This window comes from Microplitis mediator, chromosome 3 (genome assembly GCF_029852145.1).
Source record: "Microplitis mediator isolate UGA2020A chromosome 3, iyMicMedi2.1, whole genome shotgun sequence".
In the NCBI taxonomy this organism is placed as follows: Eukaryota; Metazoa; Arthropoda; class Insecta; order Hymenoptera; family Braconidae; genus Microplitis; species Microplitis mediator.
In genome coordinates, this window is record NC_079971.1 from 8729402 (window position 1) to 8746272 (window position 16871).

A 16871-nucleotide genomic window follows, 5' to 3' on the forward strand; every position below is an offset into this window, starting at 1 on the left:
TTTGCGCTTATCACGAGTAAATAAATCAAAGTAATTGATTAATTGAATTAATCAATCATCGATCTCATTAAAAATATATTTATTTATATAATTTCGAGCACCAGAGCTCATAAATAAAATACTTCAAGAACTCAAATAATCTAGGGATCATCAACCACGTTTCTCAAGAGGTTATTCAAATGGGATACATCACAGGTGCCTTTTTTATTAAATAAATAATTATTACCAGTACTCGATTAAATAAAAGACTCAATATTATAATTAATTAATTATCATTATGCTCAATATTTTAATTAAATTAAAAGTTAATTCTCGCTCGGTGCCCTCTGAAATCATGCTACAACGTGTTCAACAAATAAAGTAAATTCAATGTAATTTACTTCGAGCTCATTCAATTCAATTAAATTAAGTGATAATTATTATTAATGAACTCAATTATTTATGCATTTGGTGCTCTTAAAAAATAATCATTACGTGTTCAATTCTTAACTTCGCTCGGTAACCTCTGAATTCATGTTCCTTATTATCATGACATTTTTTCAATCAACTCAGTGTTCGAATAGACTCTAATAAATTACTTCAATTATTTCAATTATTTACTCGAGCTCAATTCTATCATTTGCATTCAATTAATTACGTATTCATGAGCTCAAGCAATTAACAGTACTAATAAATTAAATCAACGAATTAATTTTGTAACCCAGTGATAATAAGTCCTGTGACAAATAAAAATATTGTTGTATTTTTAAATATGGGTATTTTTCAAACACCCCAACCACCAACCAGTCCTGGCATGCATTTATTTAATTATTATTATAACAATCATACATTCATAAATGGTACAGTATTTTAGCTGAATATTAATTATATATTAACATTCAACATGATTTATCATTTTCCAAATATTTATCCTTTGGAAACGGGTTGTCCAATATTAATTTTGGCATTTCTGCAACGATCGGGCTCACCTAAAATAGAAAAAAATAGAAAAACCACAATAAAAATTCACATAAATTCCCGAAGTATTTATTATTAGCTTTAATTAACTTTTATAGTGTTCCTTTAATTTATGATAATTTTTTTAAAATCATTCAACAAGTCTAAATTTCATAGGTGGATTTTTTAAAAATCTATTTACTAGTTGTAATATTGTTGGAGGTGAGTATGACTAAAGGATTGTAAATCAGTCCACGTATAGTAACAGTAACAAGTATTATATTTGACTCAATAATTACACGTCTGATAGCTAACAGTCCTTGGAATTGAATGTCGTCAATTGCCCTGACTGACTCGCGCCAAAGAACCCGCGACGCTAGCGCTCCCCTTGACTATAAGTACATTACATCCCTTCCCACTTATTCCAATGGCTGTTACAATATACACTTAGATGGTATTATTAATATTTAATTATTTATTTATCATAAGTTTATCACGTTTAGAAAACTTCAGAAAGTCCGCGTAAAGGCGAATATTAGGACCGCCCGGCCAAGGCCAAACGTGTAATAATGATTTATTTGGATTCGCCGAATTGAACAAACAATTTTCACAGGATTTGGCGATGTTCTCAATGTCCTGATCGATGCCAGGCCACCACACATACAATCTCGCGATCGCCTTCATGTGCACAATACCGGAATGCGTTTCGTGTAACATTTTTAATATATTCTGTCTAAGTTCTAGCGGTATAATAATTTGATGGCCCCACATTAAGCACTCATTCTCGACTGCTAGTTTCAACTGTCTATTTTTATAAGGCACTAGTTCGTCCGAAACATCGAATGGCCATTCCTCCCGGACAAATTTAAGAACTTGTGACAAAATACTGTCGTGCTTTGATCTATCTCCAATTACATTACCATCAATTACTAAAATTTTATTACTTATATAAATAAAGTACGAATACTCATTGTCGGTTGTGTTAATCCCCGAGGACTCCTCTCTTCCAGGTAATCTCGATAGAAAATCAGCAACCTTATTGTCATTCCCATTTAGTTGTCGAACTTCGAAATCATATGCTAGCAATAAGACGGCCCAGCGTTGAAGCCGACTAGCTGACATCACTGGGACCCCCTTTTTATTGCCAAACATATATATATTAACGGCTTGTGATCCGTCTCCAGTATGAATTTTTGGCCGTAAATGAATTGATGAAATCTTTTTACGGCAAACACGATGGCTAAAGCTTCTCGGTCTATTTGGTAATAATTCTTTTCAGCCTTGGTTAATGTTTTTGCTGCAAACATCACCGGTTTGCAAGTCTTAGCATCTACGATGTGAGATAAAACTTCTCCTAATCCCCATGGCGAAGCATCACACGTAATTTTAATGGGCAACATTGGATCAAAATCCATTAATAGTGTATCAGATGTCAAACACCTTTTTGCTTGTTGAAACGCTGCTTCATGCTGTTCAGACCATCGCCATTGAGTATTTTTATTTTATAATGAATAAAGTGGTCCGACTACCTCCGCATAATTTTGAACAAATCTCGAATAATAGTTCAAGGTTCCTAGAAACCGACGTAATTCGGTAATATCCGTTGGAGCTCTTACCTTCTCAATAGCTTCAATGCGATCGTTTAACACTCTGACACCATTTTTCCCCAGTACGTAGCCTAAAAACTTGACTTCACTAACATATAGATCACATTTGTCAGGTCTCACCGTTAATCCACATTTCTTGAGCCTGGCCAAAACAGCGCTTAAGCGCTTATCGTGCTCTTCCTTCGATTTGCCATAAATTAAGACGCCATCAAAAAATACTAATACCCCTTCAATACCTTTTAATACAATTTCCATTTCTGCTTGAAACATTTCAGGGCCCGTTGACGCCCCAGAGAACAATCTTAAACATTGAAAAAGACCTTTATGCGTATTTATTGTAGCAATTTTGCGTGATTCATCGTCTAGCTCAAACTGTTGATATGCATTTATCATATCAATCTTTGAGAATATTACCGCTCCGTCTACACTAGCTTTTAAGTCCTGTACTTTAGGTATAGGATGATAATGTCTAACTAGATAGGGATTTAATGTAACCCTATAGTCACCGCATATCCTTAGTTAACCGTTTTTTTTGAATACTGAAAATACATCTTTGTATTTGACTAGTGGAATACAAATCAGCTCGTTTCTATTCTCAATGTAATTAATCATACTCGTCTCCATTGCGTTATTAAATGTGATAAGGTTGAATGCTTGGATCCAATCACGGCCGATTATCGGCCTACTGCTTCTATTTAACACGTACAATTTTAACTGGCAATTAATATTACCGTAAACAACGTCGACATTCGAAACACCCAAAGGTATCATAGCATTTTCTTGGTATGAATGAAATTGTCTTTTCGTCTTTCGAAGAAATAATCCTCTTAATTCACTGTGCTGATTGTAAGTTTCTTTCGAGACTGCCGAGATAGAGGCTCCGGTGTCCAGTTCAAATTCCATTCTAATACCTTGTATGAGCATATTAACAGTTAATGGCTCAACATAATTTAATGTAATATCATCCTTGTCACAAATATTATTATCGATTACTTCATCCGCATCAACTAAGTTACTTCCAGTCTCATTGACATTACCAATATTCTCATTACAATGAAATAATCCCTCTAAATCGTCGTCACTTTTATCTATATCGGTTTTCTTATTCTCACCAAAATTTTCTAAGTAATTATGACCATTTTTATTTTTAAAATTTCTAAAATTAGAATTTTTGTTACTAACTCTAAAATTACCGTGATCTTTTTCGCCATTTTTGTCATTAAAACTATTATTGCGAATTTTACTCTGGCTTATAGTACTTAAATGACCGCGATTTCCACAATTGTTACAAGAAAAAAATTTGTACCTACAATTAATTTTTTTATTTTTAATTGTTTTCTAGTATATAGCTGTAGTAACGGCCTTTTACACTTTTTGCCTTTATAACGCAACTGCTTTACTTCTCTTTCTGCCTTCAATGTGCGGCTGTGGCCCGACTTGTGCTTATACTGTACTGCATTATTACCGTGATGCCCTACAACCTCCCTTGTGCAATGGAGGTGTAGTGGCGTAGGGAAACCATAGAGAAAACCTAGCCAGTACAGTTTCGGTTTGGGTGAAGCTCCAGTGATCGATAAAATTCCCATTTTACCGATCACTGGATCTTCATCCCGCGCCTAACGGTCAGAGACCTTCGTTCGAACCCAACGCGTGGCTAAACGGTCACCCAGCCAAGTAGTGGCCATGCTCAATGCTACTTAACTTCGGTGATCGCCCGAGCCACGCGCGTGCCGAACGGCTGCCTCAGCCGCTTATGAATTTGTACCTACAATTTTTGGCAATGTGGTTTAATTTCCCACAGCAAAAGCATTTGTTACCTTGACCATAATTACCATTACCACTGAAATTTATTTGTTGCCGCCCTTTGATAAGATTAATATTCTCAGAACTATGCGTTATGCCTGTTGTCATTCTTAATACGTCTTTATCTGTGGCCTCCAAAGCCATCGCTAATTCCTTGACCTTGAGAAATGTGCTATCACCTTCACTCAATATCCTCTTCCTTAATGCGTTGCAGTGTAATCCGAACACATTGGTCCCGTAGATGGTCTTCCAAATTAGCCCCGAAGCCGCAGTTCACTGACGCTTTCTTGAGACGTGCAATAAACTGCCTAATACCCTCACTTTCCTGTTGTCAGCACTCCTTAAATTTATATCGTTCCGATATTGCACTACATTCCGGCTGGAAATGCTCTTTTAGTATTTTTGACAATTCAGCATACGACAGACCCGACAGCGTTTTCGAACTGCACAGATCACGCAATAATGTGTACGCGTTGGTACCGATGATTGATAAAAAGGTCGACTTTTTACGATTTTCGTCAATCCCATTTGCAACAATATAATGATCAAATCTCTCGATCCATAAATTCCAGTCTTTAAATTCAGTTTAGGCTGCCGATTTCTCCAAAAACCATACTTGCTGCATTTACTGTCTCACTAACATTTTTGGGTCCACCATTACGACCGTTTAAAGATAACAAAGTTTTATTCAATTCCATTTGCATTTCCTGTAACTTCACACAATTTCTTGATAATTCACGCTCCTCAGCTACTAATTTTGATTCAAAACCGTCGAGATTGCTTTTACGTTCGAGTGATTTCTGGCGTTTCATCATTATTTCTTGCCGTTCTCTTGCTAACTCCGACTTTTAATGTGCTAATGCACGCTTCTCTTCTTCCATTTTTCTTTCAGAGTCAATTAACTTGGTCCTAGTTCACCCGAAACTTTTTTTTTAATTTCCGCCAATTTATCCTCGTCGCCAATGTAATATTGTTGAATAGGTGAGTATGACTAAAGGATTGTAAATCAGTACACGTATAGTAACAGTAACAAGTATTATATTTAAGACTCAATAATTACACGTCTGATAGCTAACAGTCCTTGGAATTGAATGTCGTCGAATGCCCTGACTGACTCGCGCCAAAGAACCCGCGACGCTAGCGCTCCCCTTGACTATACGTACATTACACTAGTTGGTAACAACTGTTCTTTAAAAATATATACAAAACTTTGGCATTCATTCAATTTAAGCATTTCTCTGCAGTTTATTTGTTTCCATTGTTATTTTAACCGCCACGGATACAATAATTATTATTCAATAAGCAAAACAGTGAAAGATTTAGTAAAGATATATTTTTAGCAGTTTGATTTCAAAGTAAATACTCTAACTTAGTACGTAAATTAAACTGGGCCGAAAAAATCGACTTTTTTAACTTCCCGCTAAAAAAATCGACGATTTTCGAAAAATTGGGGAGTTATTGTTTTCACCCTGATTTGCGAAAATCGAAATTTCACCAGGTGTCGACATTTTGAGGTCCTAGGAAGCTATTCTGGCTCTTTTCAGAATGATGTCCGAGTGTCTGTATGTATGTATGTGTGTGTGTGTGTGTGTGTGTGTGTGTGTGTGTGTGTGTGTGTGTGTGTGTGTGTGTGTGTGTGTGTGTGTGTGTGTGTGTGTGTGTGTGTGTGTGTGTGTGTGACCGGTCAATAACTTTTTAACTAATGAACCGATTTGGATGGTTAACACGGCAATCGAAAGAGCTTGTTGGCCATCAACTTTTCTGAAAATTTCAGATCATTTGATCAAGTAGACTCAAAAATATTGGCGAATTACGAAAAAAAAAATTTTTTTTTTTAGTTTTTTATTGATTTCTCAGAAACGACTTATACGATCAACTTCAAAATCTAATCAGCTCTAGAACTCAATAAAACGCGTCGATTGCCGCCCCAACCATCAAAATCGGTTAATTCGTTCGTAAAATATCGTGGGAAAAATAAATGCTAAAAAACGGTTTTTTCGAAAACAATGATATACAAAAGTATTTTTGAGCTTGAAGAGCTCAGAAATGTACCTACAACAATGTTTTCTAGCTCTTTGAGCTCAAGGAGCTCGAAAACAGCGGGAAGTTTTGGGGCTGGCCCGCAGGGTCAACCGATAGACAGATTTTTTTTTAAGTATATCGAGATTATAATTTGGTATGATAAAAAAAAATATTCTGAAAAGGCCGTGGGACGATAAGTATACCGAATCGGCCCCAGATAGGGATCGGGCTCATTTTTTCAGAGAATGTTTGTACCCATGAGATAGTTCGATGCTGCGAGTTTCAGGTCTTTATCTATAACCACTTCGGAGTAAATCGAAAAATACTGGAAATTAGAAAAAATTGATGTTTTCAGAGCGTACTTATTAGATTGATCTGAAAATTGGATATGTTTTGGGGGTTGATGGTAGCTATCTGAAAAAAAAAAATAAGAGCTATTTCGGCTCACAAAAACCTAAAAAAAAACGAGTTTATATTTTTAATTTCAATTTTTAAGCATCTTACCATTACGAAACAGTTATGAAAATATTTTTTTTTAATTCCTCATCCAATTTCCTATGAATCTATGGCCTTTCGAAATTTTAAAAAATGGTACTACATATTGATAAAAAATAAAAACCATTTTTTGCTCAAAAATCGGGTTTTTCTGATAATTTTACTCTTGAACTGATAAAATACAAAACTTACTCGTTTACTAAGGTAGAGAAAACCATAAAAGAAATAAAATATCCTTACATTATTGAAATAATTTCATTCAATGTACTTAACTATTATTAAAAACTCTATCAGTAACTGTAATGAGTAAATCAGTATTCATTACTATTGTTTATGTAAATCAACGTTGTTTCAGAGAACTTAAACGTTCCCGCCCAATATTCAATGAATTTGACAACCACAAGATGGCACTGTAATTCGAAATTGGTAACACTGTTTTTTTTGTGAAAAGTCACTAGATCTGTTGATAACCTAAAAATTACTGAGTGTTGACATTCCAAAGAATTGGCTGTACTATTATCTATATTTAGTAATTATTTTTAATTGTTTAAATAACTATTTAAGTGAAAATATGTCGACCCCCGAAGCTAATAATCCAAAGTGTTGTATTTGTTCGAAGTACCTGAAAAAAATGCCGGGTACTCCAAAACATATAAAATCTGACGAAGAAGCTGAAGAGTTTTCGACTGTTGTTGAGTGTCCGATTGTAGTTGGTGATATTCTTTGTTCGAATTGTCGCGTAAAAAAATATAAAAAAACCAAACTTGAAGATGAGATTTAGGAATTATCGTTGGAAGATGAACTACCTTCAGATAGGAGTGATCTTTTAGAAAGAACAGAATCGAGTTTATCAACGATGACTTTACCTCAATCAAGTACTGATGATCCATCTATTCATTTAGATGTTGCCTGTGATGATGAAATAGAAGAATGTATACACGGAAAGAAAATTATGGGAGTTTTCCTATGCATTATGGGAATGGTTCCCATAATGGTATGGGAATAGTACCTATACTACTATAGGAATGGTTCCCATATATTATGGGAACCATTCCCATAATAGTATGAGAATAGTTCCCATACCATTATGGGAATGGTTCCCATAATATTATGGAAACCATTCCCATTTCATTATGGGAAGCATTCCCATAATGGTGTTACGTCCCAGCCTGCTCATCAGATGGCTCTGCCAATTTTAAAATCTTAAATAATAATAGACCGACCTGAGACCCGCCAAATCGATATATTTAAATAATAGAATAATAATATATTTTCTTTATAATAAATATTAATAAGTATGCACTTAAAAATGATCAAGTAGATAAGATATTTTTAATGCATTATAATATTTATTCATCATCGACAATTTCTCTAAAAGAATGTTAATGAATAAAAATAGATAAGAATAATTGTACGACAAATAATGACTGTTAAAAGAATATAAAAAGTGAAATTAGTTTTTCCACGAAAAAGTGAAAACATTGAAAAACATCGTCCGACTGCTGACGCAACAGCATCCGCGTCGAACGATGATAACGAACTCCCTCTTTTTGGGAATAAGGCCCTAAAACCTTATCCCACTTTTCTCAAGGGTGTTGGCTCATGTAAAGATATAAAAAGCCGATGCCCAATGCATCACCAGCTCAGCTCACACTCGTACACTCTCACATCAACCAGAAATTATAATAGTGCGGCTTATAACACGCAAGTAAACTCCCGGTTTAAATCGATTATATTATTCTTTTGACACGAAGTTATTTGTCACATAATAATTGTAAACCCAAGTGTATATTTATCCAAATTCTTCGACTATTCTATTTTATATGAATAAATCAAACATATTTATTCTTTAAATCACGACCAAGTTATTTCGAGCTTTCGAGAACTACCCCGTATCCGAAGATCTACAGTCACGTCCAATTCAAATAATTCGCGCCGGCAACTCACAAGCCGACACGACTCCAGGACGTAACAACTATATATAATTAAAATTGGTGGCAGCGACGGACTCGAACAGCCTCGAAGTAGCCTGGTGATTTTCAAACGAAGAATTCAAAAATCCGGAAATTTTTTTTTTTTCCGTAAATCAGAAAATTTTTCATCACAGTGAGAAAATTTTAAAAACAGAAATTTTTTTAAACACACATATTTTTGAAGTAAAAATTTCGAAAATTTTTTTTTACGAGAATTAAATTGTGAAAATTTAAATTAAAATTCAAAATTAAATCGCGGAGTTTAAACAAAAGTAATTAACAAAAATTAAATAAAATTTAAAAACTAATATCAAGAATTTAATAAAAAAAAAAAAATAAATAATAAAGCCGAAGTAAAATTAATAAATTTTTAACAAAATAAAAGTGAGAGTTTTTAAAAAAAAAAAAAAAAAAAAAAAACAAAATAAAAATCAAGAAACATCAAGAGATCATAAATATATAATAACAGCATCGAATATATACATTGAAAATATTTTCTACGAGCATCATTCAATCATCAAGAAATTGAAAATTTTCCTACGGCGATTGGGCATATCGTCATTATCAACATCAACGAAAACTACGACAGCACTAGCAGAGAGATCAACGGCAGCGATAACAACGACAGCAGCGATTACGATCACCAGCGCACTAGCAGCTTATACCTGTATATTCAATTAAGTAGTAAGTCAATTATATTGTTGAATTTTTTTTTCCTCTGTCTTTTAAATATATATATATATAAAATGAGTATCGAAAAAATGGAAACCTCCCTTATGGAGACCCAGAACGAAATAACAGCATTAAAAGCACAAATCGAACAATTAATAGCAGAAAAACAAGAAATGAAAAACAAATTTGAAGATAATTGTCAAGCAGCCATTGCACATCAAATAAAATCACATTTTGAAAAAAATCCACCCGTAGGTGCTTCACACCAAACGCCTCAAAACCTTAACTTCACAAAAAATTTGATCACAGGAAATAAAATAGATTATAAAGACTTTTTGAAAACTATTCCAGACTTTGACGGTACAAAAGACGGTTACCCGATAGAATCATTCACTAAAGCATGCAAAAACGCTAAAAAACTTTTTAAAGACGAAATTGACGAAGAATTTCTAGTTAAATTATTACAGACCAAATGTAAAGGCGAACCTTTAAAAAGGGTTAGCAATTTAGACCCGACAAACATTGACGATTTCATTTCATTCTTAAATTTACATTTTCGACATAGTAAAGAAGTTTCATTGTGGATGAAAGAATTTGACAATTTCCGACAAAACCCAAACGAACGCGTTATAGACTTTAATTACAGAGTAAGCCAACACTTACAAAGTACATTATCAGAAATCGAATATACCGACGGGGAAAACAAAATAGAAAAAGCTACGCTAGCTAGAGAAACCGCAATTAGATCGTTTATGTCAGGTTTACACCCGAAATTTGCTATTTTCTTACAAGAGGATAGATATCCAGACCTCGAATCTGCGACAAAATCTGCCGAAAAAGTAGAAAGACAACTACAACAAATGAAAAATGTTGACAACTTTTTCAAAGTATATGATTCCCAAGCTAAAAAAGAAAGTAAAGATTATTATCATATTCCTTCAGATAACAAACTTGACCCTCGAAATACTCGGGACAATAGTAATAAAAATAATTATCGTCAGAATTCTTATAATAATACTCAAAATTACGCAGAAAAACAAAATAAATATCAAAATAAAAATCATTCAATAGAACAAATCATTAAATTCTGTAAATTTTGTAAAAGAAATAACCATAATATTGACGAATGTAAAGCCTTAATGTATAAAAATAAAACTGAACTAAGACCAGATCCAAATAAAAATATTTTAAAGTGTAGCTATTGCAATATGAATGGTCATTCAGTTAATAATTGCCGTAGAAAAATTTACAACGAAGGAAAACGCGACGGGTTAAATTCAAATCAGAATACGAATACGGGAAACGACAAAACGTTTCCTCGTACAGGCGCGCCGATGGGAAACGTAGCAGCGCAGCGCCAGATACCACACCCAAACTAAGATTACCATCAAAAACTTATTCCGTAGGTGCTATAGCAACTGACTATAAGCCCACGTCGATTATGCTTAGATCTAAGGATATAATGTCTAGTTATGGAAAAATTTTAATAGACACCGGGTGTAATTTAAATTTGATTAAATATGGAGAAGTAAAATATAAAAAATTAATTGATGAATCTTATTGTTATAAATTAAATGGTGTCTCTGAAGCTATCACTTTAGGTAGAATAAAAATAGAAATTTTCAATAAAAATACTTATTTCCACGTAATACCAGATGAATTTCCTTTAGATTATACGGGCATACTCGGCATGGAATTTTTACGAAAACATGGCGGAATAATAAATTTAGTAGATAATACGGTAACATTTCAACGCTTAAATAATTTACAAATGTCATTAACAGAAGGAGAATATTTCGTTTTAAAAGCTCGTACAAAAACAGCAATGTTTGTTCGAGTAAATAGTAAACTAGAAGAGGGTTATACACCCCGTATTGAATTTGAAAACGGTATTTACGCAGGCGAAGCTTTAGTAAGTAATAATAACGGTATCGCTCATTTGTACGCGATTAATACTCTCGATAAAGATGTTAAAGTAAAAGTACCCGTGATTCCTCTGTACCCTTTCGGGACAAGCGAAGACGAGGATACTAGCTTGACGCATGACGACACAGACAAACACGATAACAGTACCAGGGCCCGGGAAAATCGTGTTGATAAGGTGTTAAAACTTTTGCGTTTAGAACATTTGAATGAGGAAGAGCGTAAAGCAATAGTTTCTCTTGTAGAGAAATACGCTGACCTATTCCACATTCCGGGAGAACCACTGCGCGCGACAGAGACAGCAACCCATACTATACCTACTACCGATGACGTTCCTGTAAATACTCGACAATACAGACACCCTCCTGCACAGAAAGACGAAATAGAAAAACAGATAACGGAATTAATGTTAATGGATATAATTGAACCTTCGACCTCACCGTATAATTCTCCTTTATGGATAGTACCCAAAAAGGCTGACTCTAAAGGCAATAAAAGATGGCGTCTAGTAATTGATTATCGCAAATTAAATGATAAAACTGTTAAAGATGCATATCCACTACCGTTGATAAATGATATTCTTGATCAATTAGGTGGTGCGATTTATTTTTCAGTATTTGATTTAAAATCCGGTTTTCATCAATTGAAAGTAGATTCTAAAGATAAACACAAAACAGCATTTACAACTCCTCATGGTCATTATCAATTTAATAGAATGCCATTTGGACTTAAAAATGCTCCAGCAACATTCCAAAGGTTAATGGATTTAGTCTTGCGCGGGTTACAAGGAGCTGATCTCTTTGTTTACTTAGACGATATCGTTATTTACGCACGTTCTCTAGAAGAACACAACACTAAATTCAATAAATTAGCCGAACGTTTGCGAAGTGCGAATTTAACTCTACAAGCCGATAAATGCGAATTCTTAAAAAAAGAAGTAATCTATTTAGGCCATCTTATATCTGCCGACGGTGTCAAGCCTGATCCGGATAAAATAAAAGCAATTAAATGTTTTAAGACACCCGGAAATACGACTCAAGTGAGAGAATTTCTCGGACTTGCTGGTTATTATCGGCGATTTATCAAGGATTTCGCAAAAATCTCTAAGTGCCTATCTGATCTTACAAGTAAAAACGCAAGATTTACATGGACGCCTGAACATCAGGTAGCTTTTGAAACCTTGCGGGATAAACTATGTACAGCTCCGATATTGCAATATCCAGATTTTTCGAAACCATTTATATTAACGACCGATGCATCTAACTACGCAGTTGGAGCAATCCTCTCACAGGGTAAAATTGGCGAAGACACAATTGTCGCAACAGCTTCTCGTGTGCTTAATAAACATGAAAAAAATTACTCAACCACAGAAAAAGAAATGGTTGCAGCTTTATTCGGTATGAAAACCTTTAGACCGTATCTCTATGGCAGAGAGTTCACTCTTGTCACCGATCACAGACCGCTAGTTTGGGTAAATAATATGAATGACCCAACATCGCGTGTAATGAGATGGAGAGAACGGCTAAAAGAATTCGAGTACACTGTGTTATATAAGGCGGGAAAAATAAATACAAACGCGGACGCTTTATCGCGTAATCCAATAATCGAAAACCGCGAAACGTATCCTATTAAAATTAAATGGCGTCCCGGTAAACCAGGAATCGCTAGATTAAGGACTTCAGATCCTTCAGATGATGGTAAAATTATTAAAAAGAAAACTAAATATCATAAAAATTCAGAGTCAAGCAGCTCAAATGAAAAATTAAAATTGAAAAATAATAATAAAAATTATAATAAAAATAAATTAAGTTCAGAGGAAAATACTATAAATGATAAAATAATTTGCGATAAAAATAAAATTGCAACTAACTCAGTCGACAGAGTTAGAAAAATTAATTCGAAAATTCAAATTCTTGAGAAAAATACTCAAGCGGTCGATCTACAAGATTCGGTCGAAAAACGAAAAATTCTTGAGCAAAATACTCAAGCGGTCGATCTAAAAGATTCGGTCGAAAAACGAAAAATTCTTGAGTCAAAAACTCAAGCGGTTGGGCATACAAACCCAGTCGTCAAACCCACTAGCGATGGCAATAGGACTGATCACCCTATCAACCAACGGTTAGGTAAAAATAATAAAAACGGATATATCGGTAAAAATAAAAATTTAAAAAAGAAAAGATCTGACGTCAGACGATATAATCCATATGAAAAATTTTCGAGTACTGAATCACTAAGCGAAGTTGATTACAGTAAAAATAAAAATAATAAAATAAATACAAATAATCCTCAAGAACTAAAATCCAATTTAATAAATAAAAATAATCAAAATAAAAGCAAGTTAAACTCTAATGAAAATTCAAATTCTATAAATAAATCTAATGAAAAAACGAAAATAAATAAAGATTCTAAATTAAATTCAAAAGTTTTATCAAATCCAGAATCAGATAAATCGATAAATCTCCCTAATTACTCTGACGTATCATCGTCATCAGGAGATATTTACGATGCGGTAGCTCTGAGAAAAAAACTCATGAAATATAACCCTTCGTGTTTAAGTGACGATTCTTACTTGACAGATTTCGGGTTGTCTTATATAAATTCTCCAAAACGTAAAAATTCACGTAATTTAACACCATCACCTCAATCTCTAAATCCACAGACACCTAAAAGTTACAAAAACACAAATACTCCATTATCATTATCACCAAACGTACGAACACAAAATACATCCACACATTCAGACCTAAATATACAAACAGATAAGAGAAATACAAAAATTGATAAAAATAAACCTATTCCTTCTCAAATTAAAAGAACGACCAAGATGGCAGAATTTACACCTTCTCCAGCAATACGTACACGTAGAAAAGTAAATAAACAAAGCAAAAAAATTGACAAAATAATAACTCCAGAAACTTCAGACGACGAATCAAACACTGACGAAACAGAAATGACTGACTCAAAAATATATTCCGAACATTCAAATGACATTAGTACTGAATCACCAATTGAGACAATCCCTATCACCTCTAGAACTCCTATTAAAACCAAATCCGTAAATAAAAAAGACATGGGAGGTGCAATCCCGTGGTCCTCTGACGAAGGAGGCGATCACCCAAGAATTATGGACGTCTCCGCGTTAATTCATAACGAACCAGAAAATAAAATAAATATGTCAACTAATGACATAATGGAAAATTCTTTCACAACAGAACCCATGATAATTGAATCACCAGACGAAACAACAACTACCGAAAACAACACATTAACACAGAAAAAAATAGCCAATAAAAATACAGAAAAGACACAAACAAATACTACAAAAACAAACCCAAATTTAAATAATACAGACAAAAACAGACCTCACGGTACTGATACTGAACAAACACATACTAATAAAATTACACCAGAACTACGTAGATCAACTAGAAAACGTAAAATCAAAACATGTTCATGTTGTACAGATTACGACGAACACACACATTCACAAAAACAGATTCCAAATAAAATACAACATCTTGCGAATAATTTTAAAAATAAAACGAGAAAGTCAATTAGTAAAAATTCACAACCAAAATTGCCAGACATAATGGTTACTTTAAAAGCAATTAAACGTCAACAAAATTTAAATAGTAAACGGGATAATAACAAATTGTCAACAATAAACGAAAATCTAAGCCCAGTAAATTCACAACAAACTATCTCACGTAAAGAATCACAAAATCCTACACTAAATTCACCTATCGACCAAAATTCAAAATCGCCTGAACGAATAAATTCATTCAACGACCTAAATTTCGATCAACAGATAAATTTAGTTGACGACCAAAATTTTGAACAAATAGAACAAACACATTCATTTAACGACCAAAATTTTGACGAACTCGAACAAATAAATTCATCTGATGATGAAGTAGACACACGACAAAATTTGACAAAATTAAATTCAGACGGAAGCCAAAACAATTCAAACAACGATGCGATCATAATAGCAAACGACAATTTATCTAACGAAGAAATAGATTCTGATGATGATTCATCCGTAGTTTCAGTAATGTCGAACGACTTTAGTAACGATAATATAATAGAGACTAGAGACAACTTAGAAATGCAAAAAAATAGTTATTTATGTTTTTTTAATACAGACGGTCCTGTTACAAGCGAAATAGGAAAACAATTATTATTGTCAGGATATTTAAATTTGAGTCCATTTGCTGATTATAAAGTAGGTCAAGTAATCAAAATGGGAACATCGAAAAAAAAGGTACTTGGGTTAGTTATTCAAAATAATAGCACAGATGTGGCTACCGAAAAAGATTATTGTAAAGCTTTTAAAAATTTAAAATTATATATGGAAAAATCAAAATTAAAATCAATTAGTGTTTCTCAAGGACGAAGTAATTTATCGAAAACTGTATGGTCAAAAATTAAAAGTATTATAGCTAAAACATTTAAAGGGACAGATATTAAAATAATCATTTGTAGAGACCAAATAATAATACCTCCAGTAGAAGAGAGACAGAAGATTATGGCTGAGAATCACGAGACCCCAATGGCAGGTCATAAAGGTGTCACTAAAACGTACAATAGAATTAGACAAAGATATTTTTGGGATAATATAAAAAAAAATGTTGAAGATTTTGTTAGAAAATGTATCAGTTGTCAGAAAAAGAAATTAGTAAGAATTAAAACAAAACAACCAATGGTAATTACTGATACATCCGCAGAAATTTGGGATAAAGTAGCATTAGATATAGTGGTTCCGAATAAAACATCAGCTAACGGTTACTCATACATTTTAACGATGCAAGATGACCTCTCAAAATATTGTTCCGCAATACCTTTAGTAACTATGACAGCAAAAGATATCGCAATAGCACTAGTTGAAAATTTCATATTAAAACATGGTTGTCCAAAAGTAATTTTGACAGACCAAGGTCAAGCTTTTATAGGTAAAGTAATGGGTTGGGTAGCTAAAACTTTTAAAATGAAACAAATAAAAACAACAGCTTTTCATCCTCAATCGAATGGTTCTCTGGAAAGAAGCCATCAAGTTTTAACAGACTACATTAAACATTTTACAAGTCATGACGATTGGGATAAATGGTTGCCTCATGCAACTTTCGCCTATAATACAAGTGTACACGAAGGTACGAAATTTACACCATATAGATTAGTTTTTGGTAAGGAAGCGCGATTACCATCAGAATTTTCATATTTAGATGATATCCCTACCTACGCAGATTACGTTAAAGAACTTGCAATTCGATTGTTAGAATCAAGAAAAGAAGCAAGAGAAAATTTAGAAAATTCAAAATTAAAATCCAAAGTACGATACGATAAGAAAATAAATCCCGTAAAGTTTAAAATAGGTCAAAATATTTATTTAATTAAAAATCAGAAAGACGGTAAATTTGATGACAATTATTTAGGTCCTTAC

The 16871-nt window shown here is 33.4% G+C and overlaps 1 protein-coding gene across 2 annotated transcripts in view; it reads right to left on the reverse strand.

The window, feature by feature from the left end:
* Positions 1-620: 620 nt before the first annotated feature.
* LOC130664906 (protocadherin Fat 4-like) overlaps positions 621-16871 on the reverse strand; it is a 160240-nt gene continuing 143989 nt past the window's right edge. Inside the window, exon 31 of one of the 2 annotated variants that reach the window (XM_057465089.1) lies at positions 621-968. In XM_057465089.1, the coding sequence (XP_057321072.1) occupies positions 879-968 (90 nt within the window). In that variant the 3' untranslated portion in view covers positions 621-878. The remainder of the gene's footprint in view (positions 969-16871) is intronic. The other variant, XM_057465090.1, reaches the window with a different exon arrangement.